Source organism: Elephas maximus, chromosome 16, assembly GCF_024166365.1.
Source record: "Elephas maximus indicus isolate mEleMax1 chromosome 16, mEleMax1 primary haplotype, whole genome shotgun sequence".
In the NCBI taxonomy this organism is placed as follows: Eukaryota; Metazoa; Chordata; class Mammalia; order Proboscidea; family Elephantidae; genus Elephas; species Elephas maximus.
The window spans coordinates 82,765,379-82,785,603 of NC_064834.1; the positions used below are offsets into that span (position 1 = coordinate 82,765,379).

A 20,225-nucleotide genomic window follows, 5' to 3' on the forward strand; every position below is an offset into this window, starting at 1 on the left:
TTAGGGTTTTCTGTGTATAAGACCATATCATCTGCAAATAGAGATGCTTTTACTTCTTCCTTGCCAATCTGGATGCGCTTTATTTCTTTATCTACCTAATTGCTCTGGCTAGGACTTCCAGCACAATGTTGAATAAGAGTGGTGATAAAGGGCATCCTTGTCTGGTTCCCGATCTCAATGGGAAAGTTTTCAGGCTCTCTCCATTTAGGGTGATGTTGGCTGTTGGCTTTGTATAAATGCCCTTTCTTATGTTGAGAAATTTTCCTTCTATTCCTATTTTGCTGGCAGTTTTTATCATGATGTGTGTTGAACTTTGTCAAATGCCTTTTCTGCATCAATTGATAAAATCATGTGATTCTTACCTTTTGTTTTATTTATTGGATGGATTACATTGTTTCTCTGATGTTGAACCATCCCTGCATACCTGGTATGAATCCCACTTAGTCATGGTGAATTATTTTTTTTGATATGTTGTTGAATTCTATTGGCTAGAATTTTGTTGAGAATTTTTGCATCTGAGTTCATGAGGGATATAGGTCTATAATTTTCTTTTTGTGTGTGTGGCGTCTTTACCTGGTTTTGGTATCAGGGATATGGTGGCTTCATAGAACGAATTTGGGAGTATTCGTCCTTTTCCATGCTCTGAAATACATTTTGTAGTAGCGGTGTTAACTCTTCTCTGAAAGTTTGGCAGAACTCTCCAGTGAAGCCGTCTGGGCCAGGGCTTTTGTTGTTGTTGCTGCTGGGAGTTTTTTGATTACGGTTTCAATCTCTCCTTTTATGATGGGTCTATTTAGTTGTACTACCTCTGTTTGTGTTAGTTTAGGGAGGTAGTGTGTTTCCAGAAATTCACCCATTCCTTCTAGGTTTTCAAATTTGTTAGAGTACAGTTTTTCATAGTAATATGATTCTTTTAATTTCAGTTGGGTCTGTTGTAATATCGCCCACCACATTTCTTATTCAGATTATTTGCTTCCTCTCCTCTTTTTCTTTTGTCAATTTGGCCAATGGCTTATCAATTTTGTTAATTTTTTCAAAGAACAAGCTTTTGGTCTTGTTAATTCTTTCAATTCTCTTTTATATTCTATTTCATTTAATTCTGCACTAGTTTTTATTATTTGCTTTCTTCTGGTATCAAAGGGTTTCTTTTGTTGCTCTCTTTCTAGTTGTTCAAGTTGTAGGGATAATTCTTCTTTTTTATGTGTGCATTTATTGATATAAATGGACCTCTGAGTACTGCTTTCGCTGTGTCCCAAAGGCTCTGATAGGAAGTGTTCTCATTCTCATTGAACTATGTATTTCTTTATTCCATCCTTCATGTCTTCTATAATCGAGTTTTTTTTGAGCAGGGTGTTGTTCAGTTTCCAAGTGTTTAATTTCTTTTCCCTGCTTTTTCTGTTCTTGATTTCCACTTCTATGGTCTTATGATCAGAGAAGATGCTTTGTAATATTTCAATGTTTTGGATTCTGCTAAGGCTTGCTTTATGACCTAATATGTGGTCTATTCTAGAGAATGTTCCATGTGCACTAGAAATGAAGTAAACTTGGCTGCTGTTGGGTGGAGTGTTCTGTATATGCCTATATGGTCGAATGGTTCATTGCGGCATTTAAATCTTCTGTGTCTTTATGGAGGTTCTTTCTGGATGTTCTGCCCTTCACCGAAAGTAGTACATTGGAGTCTCCTATAATTGTGGAGCTGTCTATCTCCTTTTTCAATGCTGGTAGAGTTTGTTTTATGTATCTTGCAGCCCTGTCACTGGGTGCATAAATATTTAATGTGGTTTTGTCCTCCTGGTATATTGTCCATTTAATCATTATATAGTGTCTTTCCTTATCATTTGTGGTAGATTTAAGTTTAAGGTCTATTTTGTCAGAAATTAATATTGCCACTCCTGCTTTTTTTTTTATTTGTCTGCTTGATATATTTTTTTTCCATCCTTTGAGTTTTAGTTTGTGTTTCTAAGTTTAAGGTGTGTCTCTTGTAGGCAGCACATAGACGGATCATGTTTCTTTATTGGTGCATTTAGTCCATTTACATTCAGTGTAATTTAGGATAGGTATGAATTTAGTGCTGTCATTTTGATGTCTTTTTTTGTATGTGTTGTTGAGTTTCTTTTTCCCACTTAATTTTTGGTGTTGAGTAGTTTATCATAATATATTGTCTTTTCCTCGTATTCATTGTTGATTTTGTTTCTCCTGAGTCTCTATTTTTTTCTTGTATTTTATTTTGATGTGTAGGATAGTTTGTCGCCTTTGTGGTTACCTTAATATTTACCCCTATTTTTCTAAATTTAAACCTAACTTTTATTTCTTTGTATCGCCTTGTCTTCCTCTCCATATGAAAGATCTATGACTACATTTCTTAGTCCCTCTTTATTGTCTTCATGTTGTCTTCTTTTACATACTAACATCGCCATTTCCCTCTTTTGAGCGTTTTCATATCTTGATTTATTTTTGTGATTTCCCTTTCTGGGTTGACGTCTGATTGCTCTGTCCAGTGTTCTAGTCTTGGGTTGATACCTGATATTATTGATTTTCTAACCAAATATCTTTTAGTATTTCTTCTAGTTTTGCTTTGGTTTTTACGAATTCCCTAGACTTCTGTTTATCTGGAAACATCCTAATTTCACCTTCATATTGAGAGACAGTTTTGCTGGTATATGATTCTTGGCTGGCAATTTTTTTCCTTCAATTCTTCATATAAGTCATCTCTTTGCCTTCTTGCCTGCATGGTTTCTGCTAAGTAGTCCGAGCTTATTCTTATTTACTCTTCTTTGTGGGTGACTTTTCGTTTATCCCTAACGGCTCTTAAAATTCTCTCTTTATGTTTGGTTTTGGCAAGTTTGATTATGTCTTGGTGCTTTTCTTTTAAAATCTACCTTATGTGGAACTCGATGAGCATCTTGGATATGTATCTTCTCATCGCTCATGATACCAGGGAAGTTTTCTGCCAACAAATCTTCAAAAATTTTCTCTGTATTTTCTGTTATCCCTCCCTGTTCTGGTACTCCAATCACTCGTAGGTTATTTCTCTTGATAGAGTCCCACATGATTCTTAAGTTTTCTTCATTTTTTTAAAATTCTTTTATCTGATTTTTCTTTAAATATATTGGTACCAAGTGCTTTATCTTCAAGTTCAAAAATTCTGCCTTCCACTTGCTCAATTCCGCTCCTCTGACTTTCTATTGAGTTGTCTACTTCTGTAAATTTATTGTTAATCTTCTGAATTTCTGATTGCTCTCTATGGATTCTTGCAGCTTATTAAATTTTTCATTATATTCTTGAATAACCTTTTTAATTTCTTCAACTACTTTGTGTGTTCCATGGCTTCTTCTGCATATTGCCTGATCTCCTTCCTAATTTCATTCCTGATGTCTTAAAGATTTCTGTATATTAATCTTTTGAATTCTGCATCTGGAAATTCCAGGAAGGCACCTTCATCCAGATTTGTTGATTCTTTGAGTGTGTTGAGTTGATCATGGTCCGTTTCTTTTCATGACTTGATATTGGCTGTTGTCACCAAGCCATCTATAGTTATTCTATTAGTTTATGTTTGCTTACTGTATCCTAGCTTCTTGCTTTCTTTTGTTTTGATATGCCCAAATAGGCTGCTTGAGTGAGCTAGCTTATTTTCATCTTTGGAGCTCTGACATCCTGTCACCAGATGGCTAGAGCTGTTATCGGGTATATCAGTCTAGGAGTCCATCCACTTTTCTTGTATGAATTCAGCTAGGTGCCCAGGTAGCTGATCATCAAGTGTGTGGCTCTGTCCTAGTCTTAGAGGGGCAGGTGTGATTGGTGTAGGTATCAGTATCTGTTTGCAGCAGGGGGTCATGCTCTGAACAGGCAGGGGGCTGAGGATCACCCCCCAAGTGTCCCTGAAGAAAGCGCATCCCTCTTCCCTAGAGCACACAGGTGGGTGTGTTCTGCAGATGGACCATGGGCACCCAGTGTTTTTAGTTGTAAGGACTGGGAGGTACCAGTTATCCTTGGACCCCTTTAGCGGGTGGCTGGGTGACCTGAGTGGAGCCACCAGTCCTTAGGCCCCTGATGTGGCTAGGTGAGGGCCCTGTTTAATAGGCAAAGCAGTGTCAAACATCAAACACCCACCTCTCCACCACACAGCTACAACAATTGCAGTCTGCCAACAAGGCCTATTCTCCTGAAATGGGTCCACACATGTCCATGCAGGGTGAAAGGTATTCAATGTCCATGGGCCATTTATGCCTGGATAGGAGCCGCTTCTATCCTGAGCTCCCCAGGTTAGTGGAGCTGGCAAATTATCCTTCCCCCCAGTTGCAAATTTATTCCTTCTCCATGGCTGGAAGGATGGCTCCCCATACTCAACAGGGCCTATCTCAGGCCCAGGGAAATCAACAGCCACTGAAGCCAGATTGGGGGTGGGGGGCACGGTAAAATATACACACATACTTATCTTTTGCCAACAGCACCATTCTTCTCTGGTTCTGGAGGTATGAGTAGCCTGTGTGGCTGGCTGCTCCTCCCTGAGGAAACTGTGGCCAAACGCTACTAATAGCCCACCGCAGCTGCTCCCGGGAATGGTGCCTAAGGGTTCCCAGAGACTCAGGTCCAGCAACTCCTCTCCACTTCTGAACTGTCTCTCCCTCCCCCTGCTGCTCAGTCCATTTCCTAACTTTGCCTTTGATGTTCAAGGCTCCTAGGTTGTCATAAACATAATCATTTTACTTGCTTTTTCAGGTCTTTGTTGTAAGAGCGAATCGCAGGAAGCATCTGGCTATTCCGCCATCTTGGCCCCGCCACCAAAATGTATACTACTCTTTATAGAATGCTCCATAGAGCCAATTGTTTCTCATAGGAAGCTTTCCTTGATTTCTACCATGTAACCACCATCCATCAATGAGGAAGGGGTGTGACACTAATGTGAATGCTGGTGGATATTTTTCTTTATCTCAGTAAAAAGAAATGAAACAACAAAACACCTGGGAACTTCACTCTTTCTAAGCAACATTCTAAGATAATGGTTGTTGAAAACTGGAAGAATATTTCCTGAGCTTTGTGCTACTCACAGTTAACAGCTACAGATATGACATGCTTTTAAATTTAATCTTCGTTATTAATTGAATTCATTGCTTCTTTAAGTCAATCCACAAAATGGTAAATCAAGCCCAGTTTTGTGGCATTTACCAATTTCCACAGTATAAATATTCCTACATGAATGAATAACCTAGGTCCTCATTAAACATGCAGATTCCCAGGCTGTGTCCTCGGTTGTAGTGCACAAAGTGGGGGGGGTGGAGAAGACTGAGGACCCCCCCACCGTGGACAGTCTCACAATGTGTGTCACAGGAACCACTTTGCTGGGGCTATGCCCTTGGTGCCCCCCCAGGGCACCCTGGGGTGAGCAGCATCTTCTGGGTGTGGCTAGCCCTACAGTGCCCCCACTACCCTCTCTCCACTCACCCAGGCCTCAGTGTACTGTGTGGCTGCCGTCCTGTGGACCGCAGCCAAGTTCAGCATGCCTCGTGACCACAAGCTGGCCCTGCCTCGAAGGCTCAAGGCCCTCCTGTTGGACATGGCCAGATGCAGCACCCAGGAGCGGCTGTCTGCTGCCGAGGCCATCAAGGTAACTGCACTGTGACTACATTGCGATGGTCTCAAGGCCTGGGGCACTAGGCCTCCATTGTTGAGCTGGGCATGCAAGGCTTACAGAACCTGGGAAGCCGGTTTGGGCCTTGAGCCGTCAGACGAGGGAGTATGGGCTTCATTTTATTAGCAGCATTGCTGAGGCCACCCTTGCTCTCCAAAGCTTCCTCCTGGCTTAGTGAGGAGGGATGCCCTGGGCCAAGCGCTGGACAGCTGTCCTGAGACCCTAGCAGGAGCCCTGACTTCCCCTCTTCCTTCTGAGGACCCTTCCCAGCCTCACACCCATAGCTCTTGGAGCAGGTGTTGCGTCTCCCCACCTGCTGTTCCCTGCTGGGGTGTGGATCCCAGGCTGGTGGATCCAGCTGGAACTGGATCAAGAGACAATCCCCCCAGAGTGGCCTCAGCCCACCTCTAGCAAGTAGAATCAGGAGATAGAGTTGGCGGGGGCATCCCCATAGTGTTGGGATGGGAGTTGAGGCCCTGTGCAGATGGCGAGATGGGCTTTGGGGCGGGAGTCAGGTTCAGCCTCTCCACCCCAACTGCTCTATGGCCTGGGCCAGGTGCTCACCTCTCTAGCTTTGATGGCTCCCTGTTGGGTGAGGATGATATCTAAGGGAGTTCCTGCCATGAAAGGGTGCAAGGTGTTTGCAAGGGCTCTTTACATGTTAGCTAAAAAAGAGTCCTTGTCTTCCCCATGCTATACCACTCACAATCATGAGTGAAAAGAATGCTTCACAGTGACGTTTCATTCCAAATACCAGAAAGCCTGACCCTTCAGAAAGTCAATGCCCACCATACCTCAAAGGCATAGAGGCATATGTGGGGGTGACAGACCCCTGGCCTTGCTATGCTGGGCACAGGAGAAAGCAGCCACACTCACGCTGACCTTGTTGCTGCCACCACCTGGCTGACCAGGTCCCCTGAGGAACTGCTTACCTGTTAAATTACAACTCACTCTAGTCGTCTGCCCAAGCCTCTCTTCTTTAACAGGTTGCAATTTCAGGGGCGGTATATGTGTGTGCGTGTGCGCACGCACACCCATGCACGCTAACACTCACACTGATGGATTCTGACCCAGTTCAGCAAGGGTCTTATAATGTCACCCTTTCTGTAGTTCTTCAAGGGGCAGGCTGGGGTTGCTCCGTGTTCCTCAAGTCTCTCATCTTCCATGAGTGACAGAACTGGTGCAGGCCCCTGGGTGCCCCTCCCACCTATCCCCTCTCCTGTAGCCGTCAGCAAGGACAGGCCTACCTGGCTCGCCAGCCAGCTGTGGGGGAGGAGACAGGCAGCTTTTTGTTCAGTTTTTATACCCAGGCTGAAAACAGGCTTGAAGGCCACATGCATGGATGCACAAATTCACGCCCGGCCACCCAAGGCTTAGGGTGCACCTGGGCCCCCTAGAACGAGATACCCACAGGCTCTTCTGTAAAGGAGGCACCAGGCTCTCCTCGTCCAGCTGTCCTCTGTGGGGTTTCCTCCTAGAGTTTGGCGGTATCCACACACACACCCACCCTCACTGGTCACACTGGCTGGTACCTGAGTTGCCCTGTCTCAACCTGTGCCAACTGTTCACTATTTCCTGCTTTCAGATGTGCAACAGCTACCTCCTTCAGCGAGGCATGGACAGCAAGAAGATTTTAGCCCACCTGAGTGCATCTACCTGTAAGGTAAGACCGGGGTTCCCAAAGCACCCTGCTGAGGGCTTTATTCTGCCCTTGGTACCAATTGGGATAAGGTTCCAGGCTTTAAAGTATTTGTTCTCATTGTTGCTTTTAGGTTCCGTTGAGTTGATTCTGACTCATAGTGACCTTGTGCACAACAGAACAAAACACTGCCCAGTCCTGTGTCATGTTCACAATTCTTGCTATGCTTGAGCCCATTGTTGCAGCCACTGTGTCAATCCATCTCAATGAGGGTCTTCCTCTTTTTTGCTGACCCTCTATTTTACCAAGCATGATGTCCTCCTCCAGAGACTGATCCCTCCTGACAACATGTCCAAAGCGTGTGCGACATTGTCTCGCCATCCTTGCTTCTGAGGAGCATTCTGGTTGTACTTCTTCCAAGACAGATTTGTTCATTCTTTTGGCAGGCCATGGTATATTCCATATTCTTAACCAACACCACAATTCAAAGGTGTCAATTCCTCTTCGGTCTTCCTTATTCATTGTCCAGCTTTTGCATGCATATGAGGCTACTGAAAACAACGTGGCTTGGGTGAGGCGCACCTTAGTCCTTAAGGTGACTGCTTTGCTTTCCAGTACTTCAGAGAGGTCTCTTGCAGCCAATTTGCCCAATGCAATGCGTCTTTTGATTTCTTGACTGCTGCTTCCATGGCTGTTGATTGTGGACCCAAGTAAAATGAAATCCTGGACAACCTCCCTCAATCTTTTCTCCATTTATCATGATGTTGCTTATTGGTCCAGTTGTAAGGATTTTTGTCTTCTGTATGTTGAGGTGTAACCCATACTGAAGGCTGTGGTCTTTGATCTTCATCAATAAGTGCTTCAAGTCCTCTTCACTTTCAGCAAGCAAGGTTGTGCCATCTGCGTAACACAGGTTTTTAATGAGTCTTCCTCCAATCCTGATGCCCCGTTCTTCTTCATATAGTCCAGCTTCTCAGATTATTTGCTCAGCATACAAATTGAATAGGTATGGTGAAAGGATACAACCCTGACACACACCTTTCCTGACTTTAAACCACGCAGTATCCCCTTGTTCTGTTCAAACGACTGTCTCTTGGTCTATGTACAGATTCCTTAAGAGCACAATTAAGTGTTCTGGAATTCCCATTCTTTGCAATTTATCCATAATTTGTTATGATCCACACAGTCAAATGCCTTAGCAAAGTCAATAAAACACAGGTGAACATCTTTCTGGCATTCTCTGCTTTCAGCCAGGATCCATCTGACAACAGCAAAGATACCCCTGGTTCCATGTCCTCTTCTAAATCCAGCTTGAATTTCTGGCAGTTCCCTTTAGATGTACTGCTGCAGCCACTTTTGAATGATCTTCAGCAAAATTTTGCTAACATGTGATATTAATGATATTGTTCGATAATTTCCACATTTGGTTGGATCATCTGGGGAATAGGCATAATTATGGATCTATCCCCGTCACTTGGCCAGGTAGCTGTCTTCCAAATTTTTGGCATAGATGAGTGAGCATTTCCAGAACTGCATCCGCTTGTTGAAACATCTCATTTGGTATTCAGTTCCTGGAGCCTTCTTTTTCACCAATGCTTGCAGTGCAGCTTGGACTTCTTCCTTCAGTACCATCGGTCCCTGATTATATGGTACCTCCTGAAATGGTTGAATGTCAACCATTAATATTTTCACTGTAGAATCCTTCAATGTTGCAACTGGAGCCTTGAATTTTTTCTTCAGTTCTTTCAGCTTGAGAAATGCCAAGTGTGTTCTTCCCTTCTGGTTTTCTATCTCCAGCTTGTTGCACATGTCATTATAATACTTTACTTTGTCTTCTCAATCCACCCTTTGAAATCTTCTTTTCAGCTCTTTTACTTCATTTCTTCCTTTTGTTTTAGCTACTCAACATTCAACAGCAAGTTTCAGAGTCTCTTCTGACATCCATTTAGGTCTTTGCTTTCTCTCCTATCTTTTTAATCACCTCTTGCTTTCTTCATGGAATGATGTCCTTGATACCATTCACAACTCATCTGGTCCTCGGTCATTAGTGTTCAACGCATCAAATCTATTCTTGAGATGGTCTCTAAATTCACGTGGGATATACTCATGGTTGTACTTTGGCTCTCGTTGACGTGTTCTAGTTTTCTTCAGTTTCAACTTTAACTTGCACATGGGTAATTGATGGTCTGATCCGAAGTCGGCCCCTGGCCTTGTTCTGACTGATGACATGGAGCTTTTGCATCATCTCTTTCCACAGATGTAATCGATTTGATTCCTGAGGTGCACATGTATAGTCACCATATATGTTGATGAGAAAAGGCATTTGCAATGAAGAAGTCACTGGTCTTGCAAAATTCAATCATGCGATCTCCAGCATCATTTCTATCACCAAGGTCATATTTTCCAACTACCAATCCTTCTTCTTTGTTTCCAACTTTCACTTTCCAATCACCAGTAATTATCAGTGCATCCTGATTGCATATTCGATCAATTTCAGACTGCAGAAGTTGGCAAAAATCTTCAATTTCTTCATCTTTGGCCTTAGTGGTTGGTGTATAAATTTGAATAATAGTCATATTAACTGGTCTTCCTTTTAGGCATATGGATATTATCCTCTCACTGACAGCGTTGTACTTCAGGATAGATCTTGAAATGCTCTTTTTGACAATGAATGCAATGCCATTCCTCTTCCCGTTTCATTCCCAGCATAGTAGACCATATGATTGTCCAGTTCAAAATGACCAGTAGCAGTCCATTTCAGCTCACTATTGCCTAGGATATAGATCTTTATGCATTCCATTTCATTTTTGACGATTTCCAGTTTTCCTAAATTCATACTTTGTATGTTCCACCTTCCGGTTATTAACGGGTGTTTGCAGCTGTTTATTTTGAATCATGTCACATCAGCAAATGAAGGTCTCAAAAGCTTGACTCCATCCACACCATTAAGGAGGACTCTACTTTGAGGAGACAGCTCTTCCCCAGTTCTATTTTGAGTGCCTTCCAACCTGAGGGGCTTATCTCCCAGAACTATATCAGACAAGGTCCTGCTGCTATTCATAAGGTTTTCACTGGCTAATTCTTTTCAGAAGTAGACCACTGGGTCCTTCCTCCTAGTCTGTCTTAGTCTGGAATCTCAGCTGAAACTTGGCCACCGTGGATGTCCCTGCTGGTATTTGAATACTGGTGGCATAGCTTCCAGCATCACAGCAACATCCAAGCCCCCACAGTAGGACAAGCTGTCAGGTGTGTGGGGGTTAAAGTGTTTACTGTAGCATTTATGTGGAATTCAGGGAAAGGTGATAATGACTCTTCTTAAATGACACTTCACTTGCTTCTTAGCTTAGCCCTGGGTGTGAGGGCAAGGGGGGGGGGATCAGCTCTCAAGGATGCCATTTGACCTCCTGGGTCCACAGGGCTTCTGATATTCAGCACAGTTTACAAACATGCCTGTAGGCCTTCCTGGTCCTGTGGGCTAGCCCTGGGCCCGGCTAGAGTGGTAATGGTGTCCTGCAGCACAGACAGGAACACACACCAGGCACCTGACACCTCCCCATAAGCATCTGGGAGTTGAGGTTCTGAGTAACACAGGGTGTCAGTGGTGGCATCATCCTCCCATCCCCTAGAAACCAACCAGAAACTGCTTGAATTTGTTGGCAAAGCATGTCGTGAAGACTCCTGATCCAAGCAAAAATAAGCACCTGCAGGCCCACCCCCAGCCCTCTAAGCGCGCTAGGTTGGGTGTGAAGGACGCTGGGAACAGGCGCCCCATGGGCGCCGAGACGCTGCTTGCTGTGGAGCGTCTGCCAAGGCCGGTGGGCCCTCGGTATCTGCGTGAACAAGGTGCTAACGGTGTGCTTCCACCCCAGGTCTACCAGGAGGAAGAAACCATCAGTCTTCAAAGTGCTCCCTCAGTGACTGAGCTGGAGCTGGATGCGGCATGCCCCCTGGAGCCCAGCCAAGGTGGGGTCCCAGGACGCCCTCCTCCCTCAGCCCCAGACACCACCCCGCTGCCCCTGTGCACACATGGGCAGCCCTGAGGGGACACCCAGGGCAGTGTGTCCAGAACTCACCAGCAGGTTTCATCTCTGTCAGCAAACTCCAGGTGGACACCCAAATGTCCCTGCTCCCCCCCTCTGCCATGCTTTCTTGGACAGACCTCATCTAGACTACCCTGCAAGGTCTCAGCGCCCACCCCCATTCCCTACAATGGGAGGAAGTACCCTCCCTCCGTGCCAACAGGTCCATGGAAGCCCCCTTGCCTGTGTGTGCTCTTTCTGGACCTTTCCATCACTACCAAAAAGAAAAAAACAAAAAAAACGCTGCCTGTCATTCTGACTCAGAGCAGCCTTATAGCGACAGAGTAGAACTGCCCCCTTGAGTTCCCAAGGCTATAATCTTTATGAAAGCAGGCTACTACATCTTTCTCCCCTAGATTGTCAGGTGGGTTCTGGTTAGCAGCCAAACGCTTAACCACTGTGCCACCAGGGTCCATTTCATCACTACCCATTAACCCATCGCCATGGAGTTAATTCCAACTCATAGCGACCCTATGCAGCCTTCCCTAAATGCTATCACTCTCCCAGCCCCTGGGCCCCCTGACCTCTCTGACCCAAGGTCACCCCTGGGTGCTCCCCCTCCCCCCCAGGTCCCTGGACATTCCCTCACTACCCATCTCTGGGACATCATTCTTTTTCCAAGTCTGCTCCTGGGAAAAGTGCCATCTGGAAGACAGCCCTGTCCCAGGCGTCTCCGAGGCCCTCTGACACAGAGGAGGCACTAGGGGTCGTGGGGGGATGGGGGCGGTGGTGTCCTGACCTTAGGCCTGTCCCCAGGCTTCATGCCCGTCGGCAGGGACACCAGGCTGGCTGCTGTGCAAGGCCCCGTGCCCAGCAAACTCACCTCCCCCACGGAAGCCACAGATCTGCCGGCGGCCTTCACTTCTGCGGCCACCCACTTCAAACCCATCGTGCTCGTCCGGTAGGCAGATGCAGCCGCGTGAGTGCCGCCGCGGGGCTGCGCGCGCAGGTGCGCAGAGCCCCCCTGAGCACGCTGCCTCTTCTTGCCGCAGGGATGAGCCCGCTCTGTCCCCTGGACTGGCCGAGAGACCGGAGGAGAGGAGAGACAGGGACGAGGGCAGGGGGACCCTGGCTCCCGAGGCCCACGGGGCAACTGCCACCACCGAGACGCCTGAGAGGCCAGCGTCGGGTGCAGAGCCGCCGGGCATACCCCCAGAAAGGCTTGGAGAGTCAGCCAAAGAGCGCCCCTGTCCTGCAACCCGCGTCCTGTCCCACCAGCCAGTAGAGCCCGCTTCCTCGAAGACCCCCAGCACCCCGATCCAGGATTCTCCACCCACCCAGCCCAGGAAGGCACAGGTCCCGCCGGAGCAGAGATCCGAGGAGCCGCAGAGGCCCGAGGAGCTGGCCCCTATGGGGGCCACTTCCGGAGCCCTCGGGTCTGCGCTCGTCGGGGCACCCGCGGCCAGCCAAGGCCCACGCCGCCCTCCCAAGACGCCCAGGGGCACAGTCCCTGAGCGACCAGACCAGGAACCCCAGGGCCCCCGATGGGAGGCACAGGTCAGTCCAAAGGGCCCCAGGGGAACATCGGGCAGAGAGCGGCCCAGGCCCGCGGAGCGCAAGCTGTGTCCCTCGGGCACGGACGCGTCACCCCTGGAGAGGGCGGCCTGTCCCTCGCTGCAGGAGACTATGCGCCTCATCCAGGAAGAGTTCGCCTTCGATGGCTACCTGGACAACGGACTGGAGGCTTTGATCATGGGTAAGCAGATGCCAGGACCCCAAGGAGACCCATGACCAGGGACGGGCGCAGGGCAGAGCAAAGTCCAGGGAGGGCTGGGCTAAAACCAGGGAGGGGCGTGGCCAAGACCACGAAGGGGTGTGAGGGGGGCCGGGGCCAAGGCCAAGTAGGAGTGTGGGGCACAGCCTCAGGACCGGGAAGGGGCGCGGTAGAGCCAGGAATCCTAGCCAAGGCCCCTGGCACTCATCTCTCTCTGCCCCAAATAATCCCTCAGGAGTTAGAGCTCAGCCTCCCAGGGCTTGATCAGCAGGAACAGGGGCTGGTAGGGGGTTCCCAGAACGGGGACCCCCGAAGGTCCTAGAGCTCCGATGCTTCCCTCCCCGCCACCCACCCCTGGCCCCTCCTCAATGCCCATCCCTCTCTCCAGAGTCCAACATCGTGATCCCCACACCAGGCCAGAGCGGGGCTCCCCTCCCTGCTGCATGCCCCCCTATCCAGAGCCTGGCTCCCCTCCCCACCCCCCTCTATAGCTCATGAGACCAAAACCCTCAGGTCAGGGAGGCATTAGCCTCTTTCATTATCTAAATAGTGAGATAACCCAGAAAAATCCTCTTACTCGCATTTTAAGCTGAACCTGCCGTTTTTGAAAACCAGGGGAATACATACATGCCTTGAAAGACCTCACCTATGCCACTTTCTGCGGTGCCATATCGGAGAAGTTTTGCGACCTTTACTGGGACGAGAAGTTACTGCAAAACCTATTCAAGGTGGTAAACGGGACATCGCCCTGTGAGAGGTAGGTGCCTCCGCCCTGTGGCATCCAGGACTCCAAGACAGCTAGCCCCCTGTCTGCCTGGGCCCACAGCTCAGCCATCCCCTCGGTGTCCACCTTGGCCATCAGACTGGCCGCCTATAGTGGTGTCAGTCAGCCCTGCTTCCCACAGCTTTCCCAGGTTCCTTCTGGGGAAAAAAAAAAAAGGGCTCCTGGGGACGCTCCTGGAGGCTCAGCCAGGCAGCTACAGGTGGCCTGCGTGTTGGAGGACACACACCCACTGAGAAGGGCCATCTAGGCTACTTTTGCATTCCACCAAGAGACCCCAAGAAACTAATGACACTGACATCCCATCTGCCAGTGTCCAACTCAACTGTCCTGGTGATTCCCGACCATCTGCAGCCAACAGTGAGGGCATCGTCAGGAGGCAGCAGGCGGCTCCTGCCGGAGAACACTGCTAAATGGCCCTGTGCCCTGAGGATGCGTTAATGCACAAGGGCGCTGGCAGCTGTCATGTGCAGGTGAGACTGGGAGTTCCCCCAAACAAGCCTCACATGTCCCTTTTGATCACCAGTGTTTCCCAGGAGGCCACGCAGCAGCCCAAGGGGGATGTCCAGATTGGCGTGCCCACCATCTGCTCCCCATCCAGCAGAAGACCCTCAGGGCCCAGGCTTGGTAAGAGAAGGCACCACGGGGGCGGGAGGTGCATCCTTTCTCAGAGGGGCATGCTGGTGAGGGGCCTTAGGGGCAGGCTGGCCCTTCTTTCTGGGACCACCCACAGCTGGGTGGTCTAGAGAGAGCTTTGCAAGCATCTTTCCAGAACTCCTTGCCATCCAAGGTCTCCTTTTGCCAGCCTGGGAATGCCAGCCTAGCTGAGGAACCTTGTCATTTCCAGAGGTCCAGGCTGGAGACATCCAAAGAGGGTTGGAGAGGGCAGGATCTGGGCTTTACTGTTGCTTGGAAATCAAGGATGTAGAAAGGGCACCGAGTTCCTATTCAGGCAAATCAGGGGCTGGCAAGTTCCTGTGTGAGGTCCAGGACCCCAAGGGGGTCCGGGAGCCCATGGGGTCTGAAAGCCAGGGGATCCTGTGGGGTCCAGGCTGCCCCACACACAGTGCACCCTGAGCACATCCTGGCATCGCTTCAGCATTTGTGGGAAGTGACAGAGAGCTGGGGTGTGTTTTAAATATTCCAGAAGAAAACATGGAAGGAGCCTGGAGAAGCAAGGAGGCAAAGTCGGTAATCGCCTGCTTGCACCTCAGACCCCATGCTCCACCACGCATCCAAAATGTCCAGAAAGACGTTTAAAAACAAAGTTAAAATGTCCAGAGAAGGAAAATCCCATCACTGCCCTGGCCCACCTCTCAAGCTTCTCTTAACACGTGTACCTATAAGCCTCTCCAAGCCACATCCTAGTTTCCAGTTCCATCTAAGCTGATTCGGGGTTGGGGCCCCACAGACCCCCCTTCCAGTGTAGCAGGCTGCGACTCTGGGGACACCTCATGGCCTCTCTAGAGCAGAAGTTGGGCTGTGGGGGCAGGGCTGCGCCCTGACTTGGGCCTGACAGAGCTGGAACCACTGCCCTGGGTAAGCCCAGCCCCTTCCTTTCAAGGCAAAGAGAAGCCGGCCACCTCCCGTGCCTCAGACCTCAACTCGGAGGAACTCTCCCAGGGTAATTTCGAAGTGGGGTTCCGGCCACAGAAATCCATCAAAGCTGAGAAAGAGCCTGCAGCTGAAGGCGGCCATCCATGCAGCGGGGACCTGGGCCCTGAGCTGGTCAGCAGGAGCCTCAACTCAGGGGCAGTGGCCCGGCTGGAGGAGGGCAGCCTGGGTGTGCCGCCGGGCCCCGCTGAGCTTCAGAGCTGCAGCCCCGGCTGGTGCAGTGCCTTCTACGAGGCTGATTGCTTCAGCGCAGACGTGCACAGCTACATGGAGGAGCTGGGGCGGCAGAAGGCCAGCAGGGCAGCAGACACCGATGCCCAGCACCTGGTGTGTCCAGTACCTGGGGAGCCCAGTACCAGGGAGTCCAGCACCAGGGAGTCCTGGCCTTGGCCTGTCAGGGGCAGGGAGGGCGCTGGCGTGCACAGCCCCTCCTAGGTCTCCCGCCTCTGGTGGCCCTGTGTGTCCATGTGGGCATGATGTGCTCACCTACACAGGTCCTCCAGGGACAGCTGGAGTCAGAGGTGGCCTTCTGTCTCCTGAGGTGGGCCTGTGGGGAGCCGTCCTGTGGCCACGGTCAGGTGTGGGATGCCTCTGATGGCCATCTCCCTCCTCCTCATTGGCCCACTGGAGCCTCCTGTCTCTCGGACATCCTCATTTTGAGATGAGAGAAAACGCTAGAAGTGCCATGCCTTGGCAGTCCAGAGCGGGCTGGGCCCTCGGGGCAGCCAGGCTGTTCTGGGAGGAGGTGTTCTCTGCCTGTGAACTTGCCACAGTGAGCAGAGCCCAGAGGAGACTGTGGACTTGAGTTCAGCCAGGCCTGGCCACACTGATGTGCAAACAGCTCTGGGCAGAACCTGGGCTCAGGGCTACTGCACTGCCACTGGGGGTCCACCCCGCTCCCAGACACCCCAGGGCTCTGACTTACCCCCTCGCCCCCCCACCGCCCAGACACCAGAAGCTTCTCACCAGGGCCCATCCCCCAGACACCAGAAGCTTCTGACCTGGACCCCTCAGACACCCCTCAGCCTGGGCCCTCCCTGCCCCTCCCCACAGAGACCAGGGCTAAACACAAGGTCGGGTGCTCCCCGACAGCAGCAGACAGGAGGGACTCCAAGAGGTGGCAGTCAGACATCCTGCCCTTAGCACCCTCCCCCTCCAGTTCTCAATCCTATCTGCAGCCCTGCCCGCACCCCAGGAAAGCAGCTAGTCTTTGCTCCCTGGGGGTCTAGCATTTACGTCTGAGCCTTCCCCTGCGGCACCCCCTTGTCCACCAGGAAGGCAGGCCCTCTGGACTTCCGTCCATCAAGCAGCCCACACTAGGAAGCACCGGGCCCTGCCCCATCAAGCAGACATGGGAATAGGGGTTATGGTCTTTGGGGACATGCAGTTTCCTCCCGGGCCCCTAAAGCCCAGGGTGTCTGAGGTACATCTCAGCCTGCACAACCTCAGATGCACCAACCCTGGCGTGGGGCCTCAGATGCACTTGGCCTGTCAGCATGTGGTCCCAGTGAAGGGGGAGCGGCCTCCACAGCAAACATCACACACATAGCGGCCTGATTTCAGTGTCCAGCCTGGGGGGTGCAGAGCCGCATCCACCCTCAGGGGACCTCACGGCCTCAGAGTCTGGAACCCGGCGTCAGGATGGCATCGGGGCCCTGCAAATGGTCCCCAGGCAGAGTCCCCAAGTGGGTGGTCCCATTCCCCTTCACAGCCCCTGCCCCCTCCTGGAACCTGCATCTGCACAGGATGAAGCTTATGGGGGAATCTGAACATTCTCCACCCCCATCCCCACCCCGTCCGTGTACCATCCCATGCAACAGGAAGCACCCGCCCACACTGAGGCGGAGGAGGGGCGGTAATGTGCTCACTGGACAAGGTCAGCCGAGGGCTCAGGGTGGATCGCGCTGCAGTGTAAATCAAGCAGACCCAGCAGGCTCTGGGGCCTGTGTTCAGGCCGTGTTCTGGCTGTGTTCGGGCCATGTTCTGGCTCTACAGGAGCTCCTGCTTGAGGAGGCTACTGACTCGATGATCGATCCAGAGAAGCGTAGATTGTTCTCAGGGAATGTGTTGGTGGGCAGACAGCAGGGAGGTGTGACCTCATTTTCTCGTTTGTTTCCTGCATCCCTGGGGAAGAAGTCTCTTCTGGAGCCGGGATGCAGCCAGGTGAGCTTCCTGTGCTGTCTCTGCTCAGGGCCTTGGGCAAAACCAGCCCAGGGCCACAGGGCAAGTTTCTCCTTGAGGCCCCTCTGTGTCTGTTTCAAAAGAAGAGCCCCAGAGAAACACGGAAGGCATGAAACAACTGCTAGACAGGTGTTCACACTGCAACCTGAACACAGGATGAGCTCGTGGACAGGCCAGGGCAGCCAGGGTGGTCACGGAGCTGGGGGGCCATGTGTGTTTTTTCTCCATTTGTTCATTGCAGTCCTCAGTCCACCCAGCACACGCTCACCACACACCTGTGCACATGTGCCCTTATATACTTGAGCACCTCAGTACCTGTAGCTTATCCATCTGTGTACCTGTGCACCTATGCACTTATACGCTTGCACACCTGTGCACCTGTGTGCTTATATACCTCAGCACCTCAGTACCTGTATGCTTATCCATCTGTGTGCCTATGCACCTGTGCACTTATACACTTGCACACCTGTGCCCATGTGCCTGGCACTGCAGGCATCTCCAGGGAGAATATCAGAGCTGGAGCCACTCCCTTGATCTCCCAGTCCGGGTGCGTCACCTCACTGTGAAAGTGGGCTTTGCTTTCAGGGTTTAGACTAATGGCCTTGGTTTCAATTCATCCCTTGGTCTGCAATGTCCAGGTTTTCCAACTTCGTTCCGATTATTATTTTGTGTGTCTACTCCCCAATATTGTCAGCTTTCATGTCTGTTTAAACTCAGTAGCCACTGTGCCTAAATTGTGCCTCAAATCATTCACATTTTTGTCTTTAACTAACACTCTTCTACTTTTATAAAAATCCTCAATCAGGTTAAAATCTAAAAGCCCAGATACGTCATAAGTATTTTATTTAGATGCAGCCAATCCTACTGAACCCATGGTCAAGTATGATTACGTTTCTACCAGAATCTGGGCTGCAAGTACCATTCCAGTGTGTCTTCTTTATCATCATCCCATGTGCTGTATTACACTTAGTTTACCTAATCTATCCCTAAAATCAATCAAGACTTACAGTTTCTGGCCCGGCACATGAAGAGCCAGACTCCATCCCCACAACAAGAAAAAGGCTGAAAATTAACGACACCTCTTAGATACATCACAGAACTGAGATCACAGGGCAAAACCTGCCCTGAAACCTGGAGAGGCAGACAGGCTGGTACAGAGAATTACCACTCACCAAGAGGGCTCCTCCTATGGCCTAGGTATGTGGACACACTGTCGCTGCTCAGAATCTCCCCTAACGCTGCCCTGTGGGTCGTGATGGTGTCACCCGTCCACGCGCACATGGGAGTCTTTGGTGCTTGCACACGTGGGCTGGCCGGCATGAGAACGCCGTGCGGACACAGTGTTTGCACGTCACGCTCAAAGCCAGTGCCCAGGCTGTGCAAAGGGCGGCGCCCGGGTCACAGCCCATGTCTCCTCCTTCAGGAGCTGGAGCAGCAGCTGATGATGGAAAGGAGGAGCTACCGCAAGACCCTCAAGTTCTATCAGAAGCTCCTGCAGAAGGAGAAGAGGAACAAAGGTACTGTGGCAAGGCACCTGTGCTGACTCTGCACTGGAGTCCCTGGTGATGCAAACAGCTAAGCACCTTTCTGCTACCCAGAGGTGCCTCTGAAGAAAGGCCTGGCCATCTACTTACGAAAGATCCACCATTGCAAACCCTGAGGAGCACCCTTCTCCTGTGACACACCTGGGGCTGCCCGAAGTCAGAGTCAACTGGACAGGCCCTGATTTTTAACTTTGCTTCACTCTGCAGGTTCTGAGGTGAAGACAATGTTGTCCAAGCTGAAAGGGCAGCTGGAAGAGATGAAATCCAAGGTGCAGTTCCTCGGACTGGTCAAGAAGTACCTGCAGGCAGGTTGGCCCAAGCTCCACACGCCCTGACGAGCGGGTTTCCTACTGCAGTCCCCATCAGGGGTCGGAAAACGTGCCTGACTTTTGCGTGGCCATCAGCAAGCAGGAGCCAGGCGGCTGGGGGCCAGGGGCAGGGTGACGGTCACTGGTGTCCCACAGGTGCAGGCCACGCATGTCCAACTCTCGCTTTCCCTCTCCAGGTGGTCTATGCTGAGCGCTGGGGCCTGGAGCCCAGCGCCCTGCCAGTGATCGTGAACATCGGGGCGGCCCACTGTGGGACGCTGGACTTCAGTCCCCTGGACGAGTCGTCCTCCCTCATTTTCTACAACGTCAACAAGACCCTGTGTGGTGGTGGCAGCAGCAGCAGGCAGGAGAAGGCCCGGGTCCTACAGGCCGGCACGCCGCTCGGGCTCATGGCTTACCTGTACTCCAGGTGCGCCCAGGTCAAGAGGGGAGTGGGCTCCTCTGAGCTCCTTGGGCCACATGCCTTCTGAGAGCAAAGAGAGAACAGGTTATTCAGGAAAAAGAACAGGTCCCAGGAAGTGAACACAGGTGGGAAAGGCCCTGTCTACCCTCCTCTGTGACAGGTTTACACTTCCATTTAACTTGGAAAAAATTCTAGTCAGAGTTTTAAGTTGACTTCTCTGAGCGGCCACAGGCCCCCTTTGCCCAGTTCCCAGCCAGAGTGGCCACAAGGCCGCAGGCCACAGCTGGACGCCTGTGGAGAGTGGCGATCTGG

At 50.5% G+C, this 20,225-nt stretch overlaps 1 protein-coding gene across 1 annotated transcript in view; it reads left to right on the plus strand.

Moving 5' to 3' along the window:
• KNDC1 (kinase non-catalytic C-lobe domain containing 1) overlaps positions 1-20,225 on the plus strand; it is a 77,854-nt gene that overhangs the window by 46,396 nt on the left and 11,233 nt on the right. The window contains exons 10-20 of the mRNA XM_049855741.1: positions 5,447-5,605; positions 7,215-7,292; positions 11,138-11,231; positions 12,104-12,248; positions 12,340-13,043; positions 13,677-13,818; positions 14,369-14,469; positions 15,407-15,783; positions 19,061-19,154; positions 19,389-19,486; positions 19,687-19,919. Of these exons, the coding sequence (XP_049711698.1) occupies positions 5,447-5,605; positions 7,215-7,292; positions 11,138-11,231; positions 12,104-12,248; positions 12,340-13,043; positions 13,677-13,818; positions 14,369-14,469; positions 15,407-15,783; positions 19,061-19,154; positions 19,389-19,486; positions 19,687-19,919 (2,225 nt within the window). The remainder of the gene's footprint in view (positions 1-5,446; positions 5,606-7,214; positions 7,293-11,137; positions 11,232-12,103; positions 12,249-12,339; positions 13,044-13,676; positions 13,819-14,368; positions 14,470-15,406; positions 15,784-19,060; positions 19,155-19,388; positions 19,487-19,686; positions 19,920-20,225) is intronic.